General features: G+C 36.1%; 2 protein-coding genes and 1 long non-coding RNA gene across 3 annotated transcripts; 2 read left to right on the top strand and 1 right to left on the bottom strand.

The window, feature by feature from the left end:
• The first annotated feature begins 310 nt into the window (after positions 1-310).
• Positions 311-1,767, top strand: LOC112500981. The gene is made up of 3 exons (XM_025104603.1): positions 311-913; positions 1,040-1,212; positions 1,407-1,767. Exons 1-3 carry the CDS (start codon positions 386-388, stop codon positions 1,555-1,557), a joined length of 852 nt encoding a protein of 283 aa, XP_024960371.1. The 5' UTR covers positions 311-385; the 3' UTR covers positions 1,558-1,767.
• Positions 1,768-3,268: 1,501 nt separating this feature from the next.
• LOC112500102 (equilibrative nucleotide transporter 8-like) lies at positions 3,269-6,473 on the bottom strand. Its single transcript, XM_025103399.1, has 2 exons — positions 5,528-6,473; positions 3,269-4,651 (listed from the first exon to the last, which is right to left on the bottom strand). The coding sequence occupies exons 1-2, from the start codon at positions 6,024-6,026 to the stop codon at positions 3,957-3,959; spliced, it is 1,194 nt and encodes a 397-aa protein (XP_024959167.1). The 5' UTR covers positions 6,027-6,473; the 3' UTR covers positions 3,269-3,956.
• A 1-nt stretch (position 6,474) lies between these two features.
• LOC112500103 lies at positions 6,475-8,331 on the top strand. Its single transcript, XR_003067321.1, has 3 exons — positions 6,475-6,784; positions 6,900-6,961; positions 8,124-8,331. It is a non-coding gene; the product is annotated as an uncharacterized LOC112500103 (long non-coding RNA).
• Positions 8,332-9,608: the final 1,277 nt, after the last annotated feature.

The raw sequence follows: 9,608 nt of genomic DNA, 5'->3' as shown, positions 1-9,608 counted from the left end.
TTTAAAAATAAAAATATTATCATTTTTTTAAAATCATATAAAATTATATTATAATATCAATTGATATAAAAAAATAAAAAATAAAAAATAAAAATTAAAATATATATCTGGTGTATTGTATGGATACTATTATTATTTTTAAGGAGTAAAACCTGAAAATTATTTTGGAGGGAGAAACAAAGCATGTATGGGCAGGGAGATTGAAAATGACGATACCACGTGGCATCATCAATTAAATCAACGGTTAAGATCTTCTCCTCATTCTCCTATAAACTTCCACCGACTCTTTCTCTTTTCTTCATCAGAAAACCTCCATAGCCATTTCAACAAAAAGCTTCAAGCTTTTCCTTTTCTTGTTCGGGATTTTCGATTAGGGTTCTTAACAATGCTACTTAAGAGCTCGTCAAATCCCGCACTCAATTCATGGTTTCAACAACAATCCCTCATAGGAATCTCATCACCGGAACCCGATTTTATCCACCGGAACTTGAGATCACCGACGATTTCGTTGTATTCATCGAGTTCGCTAAATGAATTGCCTAAGAAGATCATCAGGGCCTCATCAGAGAGTGATTTGATCGGTCTTTCTAAACCCAAACGTAGGAATTCACTCAATAGTTCGAATTGTTTGATTTCTTCTATGGTTGTGGAAGAGGATGTGGAAGCGGAAGACAGCGAAACCAGGGGTTTGTTATTTTCGAGTTCTGGATTAGATGGTGATGAGGGATGTAGAGTACAAGCTATGGTAGATGGTAGCGGCGGAGGCGACGGTGGTCGGAAGATCTGCGGTGGCGGTGGTGGGAATGGGGATTATTACGGGAGTGATGGTACAGATTTGTATTATCAGAATATGATCGAATCGAACCCTGCTAACTCGTTGATTCTTGCCAATTACGCCAAATACTTGAAAGAGGTATTCCCCCAATCCGCCATTAAAATTCATCATTCACTTACGTTAATACTTTATTAGATCCGACCAGTTTCATGATTGTTGTTGGCTGTTTATCTAATTGCGGGTTTGATCGATTATTTTGAACAGATTCGAGGTGATTTTGTGAAAGCGGAAGAATTCTGCAGCAGAGCGATACTGGCAAACCCTAGCGATGGCAATGCTTTATCGATGTATGCTGATTTGATTTGGGAAACTCAAAGGGATTCATCTCGTGCACAGAGTTACTTCGATCAAGCAGTTAAAGCTGCTCCAGATGACTGGTAAGAATAACACACAACAGTAGAAACCAACTATTCGTAATGAATACAGTGATATTCATAATGAATATGCATGATATTCATAATGAATAATCCATGTATAGTTAGTTCTCATCATTCATAAGTAGAAAATTTAAGCTTCCATTTATGCATTGAATTTTCCTTTTGACTGAAGAATTTAAAAATGATGAATACAGTTATGTTATGGCTTCTTATGCTCGGTTTCTTTGGGATGCCGATGAACAAGAAGATGACGAAGAACGTGAAGCTGTTTCCGAGATGAACGTAGCAGCATCACCAGGTTTCTTTCAAGAAGCTTCACAATTCCCAATTGCTGCAGCTTCATAGGGATGAATCTTGTTTTTTATTAACATAGATATTATATAGTAACTTTCTGACCCATCTTCTTTTTGTTGTTTATTCTACTTCTATGATCATATATTTCGAGATGATAGCATTCTGTTGATAAGTTATAGTGTTATTATGATCAGATTCAGTCATTTTTTGTAATTATTATGTGACGAAGGTAATAAATAAATGCTATGCTTTGTTATTACTTCTGTAAATGTCTTATTTACATATGTAGTTGATTGTATCCATGAATGCCTACTACAACAAAATCGGTTCCTAATAATCTGTCTTATTATAAAAGGTGTTACAACAGGATGTTATATAAAGCCGTTTATAAGTCATATATAAAAACAAGTGTCCTATAAACACGTTTAGTGAACTTATTGTAACACATTTATATAAACTTAAGCATATTAAGCAGTCTATCAAGACACATTACACATAGTAGGCTGTATACAGTCCTATAAAACAAATTTGTTATAGTAGCCACCGTGCGATTGGTGTTGGAACCATCATGGGTCCATGAGTCACCATTGCTTCCTTTGAGTTCATCCCACCATTGCCCCTTCTGATTTCTTGCTGTTATCATAACCCGATAAACTGGTTAATAATTTTGTAGACATAAATGGTGGAACTTGAATTACAACAGGCTCGGTTTCTTGATTCTATTATGGTAATGGCTTAGAGCTTTAGATGAAATTTTGCACAATTAATTGAACCATTGTCTTTTGTCGTGAAATGCAACTGCTCCAATGAATTGATATCTATACTTATCTAGCTTTTGGATTGTTCTGTGAATAAATATCCGGTTCACGCTTAGCTGTCTGATTCGCATGTGAATAAAATATCTTCTAAACATGTGGTATAGGGAGTCGAGTGGGACATTGCGAATAATATTGTAACTGTATGTAGTGGAGCAGGGTTTCCGTCCTTTAGTACTTGGACGATATCGTACCTTCATTGAATCTATATTATTGCATCATATCTTTTATTGTTTGTAATGATATATCGATATGGCAATTTTTGTATATGCTCCCACACTCTCGTGAAATTTGCACCCTTTTTTAATTTCATAATGATCCATGGAATTACGCCACTTCTTTCAAAATAAAGATTACTTCTTTTGCCCATTGTCATCATTAGAAAAAAGAATTAATCATACTTGGGGGTAGAGGTTAGGTTTGCATAGCCTATTTTGAATGGAATATACTGGGTTGGTTGAAGGGGTTGTTTAGTTGGTTTTCCATCAAGTCCTGTTTGGATAAAGTTGTATGTGTGGATTAATCTGTTTGTATAGATTGAGGTGTTTGTTTTGATTGTTTTTCATAGATGGAATAAGTGTATTTTTTAATTGGGAGGGGAAGGTTTGGAAAAAACTTGTTTTTCTGCATAAAGTTTTCTCCTATAAGCTTACTGAATAAACCATTTTCTATGTCATTAAGCACTACCAAATAGTTGCATATAGCTGACCGAATAAGCTGCGAGTCCCATGAAGCTCATTAAGCTGCTTACAAACAGACCCTTTGTTTAGTCTTTTTTTTTTAGTTTATGTACTAGTTGCTATGCTCATGTGTGTGGTGAGATGACCATATTGAAAACCTTGAAACTTAAGTCTATTAGGACCACTAAAATTTGGAGTCAATGACTCCTAGTTGCGACTACTATTCCACATATCTTTTGTGTGAACAGTAATGTAACAGAACATTGAACGGTCTCCAACTTGTGTAATCAAGATTCTTTTTGAGATGATCGTGTTTCTGTGGCAACTGTCAGTGATAGCGGTATGTTAATAATGGTATCGTGCAATTATTCTCATGATGATTAAGACATGTTTTGTTTAAAAGGCTTGAATAGGACACTTAGGGGCTGTTTGGTAGATACTGAATGATTTGGTGCTGGATGATTAAGATCAGCTTCTGTATGACTTGTTGCAGAATGGTAACTAGCTCTTTGTTAAATGTTCTGAATGAACTGTCCGATTGACATAAAATTACCAATTTACCCTTTGTGACTCAAGTTTGATGCACTTGCTCTGAAATGAATTGCTAGTCGTGCTTAAAAGAAGAATCATTAGATGTGACCATTAGATATAGAAACATTGTAGGGCCTGTTTGTTAGCAGCTTAATGGGACTCGCAACTTATTCAGTTAGCTATATATGACTGTTTGGTAGTGACAATATGACTATCCGGTAAGCTTCCAAGGGGGGAGCTTTATGTAGAAAGCCATTTTTTCTCCAAACAAGCCACCCCTCCCAATTAAAAAACACGCTCCTTCCATTTGTAGGAAAAACCCCCTATACAAAAATCTTCCGAATCTATACAGACACATTAATCCACACAGACAACTTTATTCATACATGGCTTAATGGAAAATCAACCAAACAGCTCGTTAGCTTCAGATGATCCAGAACCAGCCAAGAACAGAGCCAGAAACCAACCCCATCCCTAAGAACAAAGCCATCACAATTGCAGCCATTTCTGCTTCTGAAGGTGGCACTGATTTAGGAGCAAGAATCATGATGACACTTGTCAGATACCCATTGGTAAACCCCAACATAAAAGTCAAAGCCACCACATATTCTTCACTTTTAAACCATTTAGGTCCATGGAGGCAGGCTGTAAACAGAGGATAGAAGAGCAGCCTTCCAACACAACCCCAAGTAGCTTTAGGAATGCTGTTTACCATATAAATTGCTGTAGAAGACTTCCCAACAAAATCTGCAATATTGTACGTGATGATCAACATTATCGGGTACCAATCTTTAAGGCGTTTCGACTGTAGATTTTCTGCTAAGAATCCCGGGAAAATAGATAGAGTTATTGTATATATAATGAATACGGCTAGTGCCGGCCATTGAATCATTCTTGTCACATCCCATAATTTAGTTCGTGAAGTCGGATGGTCGTGTTGGAGTAGATTGTTATATTGTTCCATGACCGGCAACTTGTACAATAGAGTACAACAAATGATGCAGATCATAAGAACGAATGCGCTGACTATGAAATAGAAGTGGGCACTTGTCTTTAAGCCTTGTGGATCATTCGGGAGTGATGCTTTTGTTATAATTCTCAAGAGAGAAACCAGTATCCCTGAACGGTCGTAGAACGTTGTAATTAGTGAAAGTCATGACTAAGAAAAAGGATGCGTGTGCGCTAGATGCACGTTACAACAAAAACGGCTTTATAGGACGGCAAAAATATCTTAGTAGACTGCCTTATTGGATGCCAAAAACGTCTATATATTTAAATAGACTGCTTTATAGGACTTAAGTTTATAGGACCAAACAATTGTGCATCCTAAATAAAAGTGTTACGATTAGATATTATGACGTATTTGGGTATCCGAACAAGTTTTATCAGGACCGAAATAAAGTATGTTATTCACTACAACAAAATCAGGTTTACAGGACGCCTAACGTGTTTAAGTATCCTAATAGAGTGCTTTATAGGACCAAAGAACAAAACATCATATTTAAAAGTGTTACAATAAGCTTATAGGACGCATTTTGGCGTCGGAACAAGGTTTTTAGGATTTCTTTAAAAATTAAGAGTCGTAATAGCTATTTTCTAGGACAGTTTTGAGAAATGGTCTATACAACACTTTTTCAAATAATGACGTATAAAAAGAATAATAGCACTTTATTTCAAAAGTGTTTAAGAGAACTTGTTAGGACGCCCAAAAACGTCCTATCAGCTTATTGTAACATCTTTACATAGGACACACAATTGTTTGGTTCTATAGACTTAAAGTCCTATAAAGAAGACATTTAGATATATTTAGTGTCCGACAGAACCTAGCTTGTTGTAGTGGCAACTACTGAAAAAAACAAGTGACTTCATCATTAGCACACATCTAGAGATTGCAAAACCGTGTGACCTTAGACGTGAGGCTACACTGCCGAGTTGCATGATGCAACTCGGCAACATATCCAAGCATTATTCGAGATCAAAGTGAAAAGAAGTTACCCGATGATGCCGTTCCAGCAAAAACGGCTTGCATGTACTCTTTTGGCAACTTACCTGCAGACCCTATTAGGCTCCCTCCTATCAAGCCATCAGCTAAACCACAGATCACAACCGATGCAACCACTGTGTAAAACTTTATGCATGACTTCTCCTTCAACACGCTGCCATTCTGAGCCCAATCAATCGTCGGAGTCACCATGAGAGATATAACAAACATGGTGAATCCAAAGTTCATCCTCATTCTAAAGCCAACTTTTCTGCTCAAATTACTCCGACTTATCATCAAAACAAGAACTAAAAGTGAAGAGCTCATGTACGCTATCGAAAACACTTTCTCAATGTGTTTATCTGGATAAAGATAGCCAAAATAGTCGATAGCTGTGATCAACGCGTTCCATGGAAGCAAATTGCCTGCACCAAGTAAGAAATGGATCATATACGCGATTTTGTATGTATCTTTTCGTTCGGTTTGATTTTGGTCACTCTTTAATCTCTCCATCTGTTTCTGAAGTTGTGCACAATCTTTTTGTTTGGTTTGATCTGGTTCTGTGTTTATGCTTAAAGGTTTAAATGGGCATCCTTTGGGAAGATTTTTCAATGATTAAAGGTGGATAAAGACAAAGCCATGAGAAGAAAGGTAAATAAAGAAATCTTGACGTTTTGACAAGGGGGGTGAAAAGAAAGATTCTTTCCAACTCTTTTGTTTTTAGACCAGTGAAATTGGTCTAATCTACTCTATTATCCATGGCATCTTATGGGCCGTTTACCAATGCAAATTGGGTAAGCGCTAACCTGGTAATAGTGTGGTCTGGGTCAGTCTTAATCACTCACCGAGTATAGGTTAAGTTGTCTGTTTACTTTTTTTCCATTAAGCCCTGTATGGGTTTGAGAAAGGGTGGGATTCTTTCTGGGGCATTTCTGGTATTAATCTGTTTGAGGTGGCTTAACAGGGACAAGTGAGGGTCCCGGCTTATTCCATATAGCCATTTTGGCTTAATGGCTTAATGGTTAAGCCGTAAAGAAACACTTCTCTATGGCTGAGCAACGGTTAGTGTCATGAACTGGTAAAAGGGGTTTGGTAAATAACATGTAAAAAATGAGTTATACGATTTATTGTGGTTGGGTGACTCAGAAGGATTAAAGATGATAGGTTGCGAGTCTTGAACAGGTGTTTGTTTTTAATCCTGTGGGCTTTTATTCATGCAGGAAAGAAGAATTCATGTGCTTTGTGGGGACTAAAATGGATGGAAAGAAATGGTTTTGTGGTCTTTAATATGTTTATATATTCTACTGCTACCAACACATGCTTCTTGTCTTTTGATTTTTGATCCCTCTAATCATAATGCAAGAATCCTCTTTGTTGTTTTTACAGATAGATCGCATTCCGCCTACGAGTCCATGATACGTTTGGTCTGGTCAATCTGCTGTGTGACGGTACGTGGAACCCCTTTGAATCTCTCTCTAAAATAGTTCTTATACAGAAAGAGGTTCCTACATATACATATATACATATACATATACATATACATATACATATATACATATACACATATACATATATACATATACATATATACATATATACATATACATATATATATATATAGAGAGAGAGAGAGAGAGAGAGAGGGGTTTGATGGTCCGTGTTTAGCGTATGTGGGATTTCAACATGCCCCCTCAAATGGAGGCTAGATGGTGCCTTGTAGAATGGAGGCGAGAGAATGTCTCAAGTCCCTAGATTCGGTAGAACTCGGCTCTGATACCATGTAAGAACATATGAAACCCCTTTGAATCTCTCTCTAAAAGAGTCCATAGAGAGAGAGAGGAGGTTCTACATTCGAGGTTCTATTTTGATGGGACAAAAAAAATTCATTTTTTGTCCCATTCAGGTCCGGTCTTGTCGCAGTCTAGTATCATCCAAAAGTGAGTCAATAAGTTTTTGTATTGAATAGTCATGTTCTGTCTTGTGTACCTAACGCACTCTGAACTAACTATTTCTCTTTTTGGTTTCTAGAAAGCATCTAAATCCTTTTGATGCTTGTAGTTCAAGTTCGTTTTAACAGGATTTATCAATTTCCGCTGCATCTAGTTCAGTTTTTCGACAACATTTCTCACAACTCCTTCTCAAGCTTGCAATTGCAAATCTCAGTTGTAGCAAGATTACATACATATACATATATATACATAATATAGACTTGAGATCATGTGAGACCAAAGGTTTTTCGTGAGACTCGTCAGATCAATTCTCAATCATTGGATTAGATCTACAATCTGAATATTCATAATCACAAAATTGCCATGAGATTTCTCAATAATTACAAAATTGCCACCGTGCAACTTTAGACCATTAGATCATTAGCTTATAAAATTGATCAATAAACATAAATTGGTCTTACGGGTCTCACAAAAACCCTTTGGTCTCACCTGAACCCAACCCCATATACACATGTATACATATATATATACACATGTATACATATATATATATATACACATATACACACACACATATATATATATATATATACATACATATATATTGTAATACTGTTAACAGTAGATCAAATCTGATGTGATATTTGATGGGTGTTGCAAGGAAAGCAAAACGGATGGAGGCAAGGCAAAGCAAAGAAAAGAAATGGGTGAGTTTGCTCAGCATCACCATCATCATCATCATCATCATCATCATCATCATCATCTTGAAGTGACACCCATGGGCTTTCATACCAGAACTTTATTCCTTCATGTTGATTAAGCCTCTTTTTCTCATATTTGGCCCCCCCCCCTTGTTTTGTGGGTTTGACTCCTTATGTGGATGCAACTCATTTTCATTTTCTCTACATAATGATTCTTGATGCATATATAATGGTGATTTGAAGGTCAACAATAATCTGGTTTCAGTTTTCTGATTGGTTCCCATTTGCTCTTGATATTGACAGCTAACGAAAGGTCTTTACAGAAACAGTCGTGCTACTTTTTAACCCTCAAGGGTTGTGGCACAGTGGTTGAGGTCCTCGGGATGTGGTGGAATATCCCATTTGTCTAGGGGTCGATTCTGAGTTTATCATGGCTGATTTCTTGCAGTCATGGTTCGCCAAAAAAGGAAAGGTGTTCTTTACTGGGTTCAGTTGGTTTTGTTTGGTTTAGTGAATTCAAGGAAAGGTCATGATTCCATGCTAAAGTTTCAATCAATTCCTGCCAATATCCACGTCAGGAAATTAAAAAACTAAACGATATTTTACTGTAGCAATTGGAGTTATCAAGTGTTACTTGACGACTTTTGATCGTGTAAGAGCATTGTGGATTTTTTATAACCCTGCAAGTCGAGGCCTTGTAGTCACTTGTTGATTTTGTGTTATGAAGTTCTTATGCAAGTAAAATGATTTTGTTTCGGCCTTTCTAAGGGTGTGCTCGGAAATGGTTGTAAAATTCTTTTAAGGATTATATCTGTTAAACAGAAGACTAAAATTTTGTTGGTATCACTACAACAAAATTGAGTTTATAGAACACCATCAATTTCAAAGTGTCTTCTTAGACTGTTTTATAGGACTCAATTTATATGACCAAAAAACAAAGGGTCCTATCTAAAAGCGTTATAATAAGTTTTTAGTATGCTTTCAGACATCTTAACAAGTTTTTTATAGAACATTTATAATACAAAATGTCTCATTAGCTATCAACAAATAATACTGAGTTGGATACCATATAAACATGATAACCGGTAAATGTTTTTAACTAGTTACCCGGATACTTAAATGTTTAAAACTTTACATCTTAGGTACCGAAATAGAAGTTTTGAAAGTATGTTACCCAAAATAGTAATCAAATTAAAGTACATTATTTTTTCATACAATTTGCCCTATTACAGATATTGTGTATTAATTAGATTGATTAATAATATCATCATTCATCCCTCTCACCTTTTTCAAATGTATATCTTAAGATATGTAGAATGTGAATAGACTTGTGTCAAAATCAAGATTTTATGATATACATTTAACATCAAAGTGCATGCACATGTGAATAACCAAAGACATCAAAAAGGTTACCATCTTAATGAAGAGAAGTTGGTATATAGTTA

This window comes from Cynara cardunculus (genome assembly GCF_001531365.2).
Source record: "Cynara cardunculus var. scolymus isolate 2C chromosome LG 17, CcrdV1, whole genome shotgun sequence".
Taxonomy (NCBI): domain Eukaryota; kingdom Viridiplantae; phylum Streptophyta; class Magnoliopsida; order Asterales; family Asteraceae; genus Cynara; species Cynara cardunculus.
Note: the sequence above shows the minus strand (reverse complement) of the source record. Positions and strands in the feature narration are given on the sequence as shown.

What these genes read in the sequence shown, in the direction of transcription:
- LOC112500102 (XM_025103399.1), bottom strand. Translation starts at nt 6,026, where the DNA reads ATGGAGAGATTAAAGAGTGACCAAAATCAAACCGAACGAAAAGATACA. An exon ending in TGCTGGAACGGCATCATCGG is followed by an intron (nt 4,652 to 5,527) that starts GTAACTTCTTTT and finishes ACGACCGTTCAG; the next exon opens with GGATACTGGTTTCTCTCTTG.
- LOC112500981 (XM_025104603.1), top strand. Translation starts at nt 386, where the DNA reads ATGCTACTTAAGAGCTCGTCAAATCCCGCACTCAATTCATGGTTTCAA. An exon ending in ACGCCAAATACTTGAAAGAG is followed by an intron (nt 914 to 1,039) that starts GTATTCCCCCAA and finishes TATTTTGAACAG; the next exon opens with ATTCGAGGTGATTTTGTGAA. An exon ending in AAAGCTGCTCCAGATGACTG is followed by an intron (nt 1,213 to 1,406) that starts GTAAGAATAACA and finishes TGATGAATACAG; the next exon opens with TTATGTTATGGCTTCTTATG.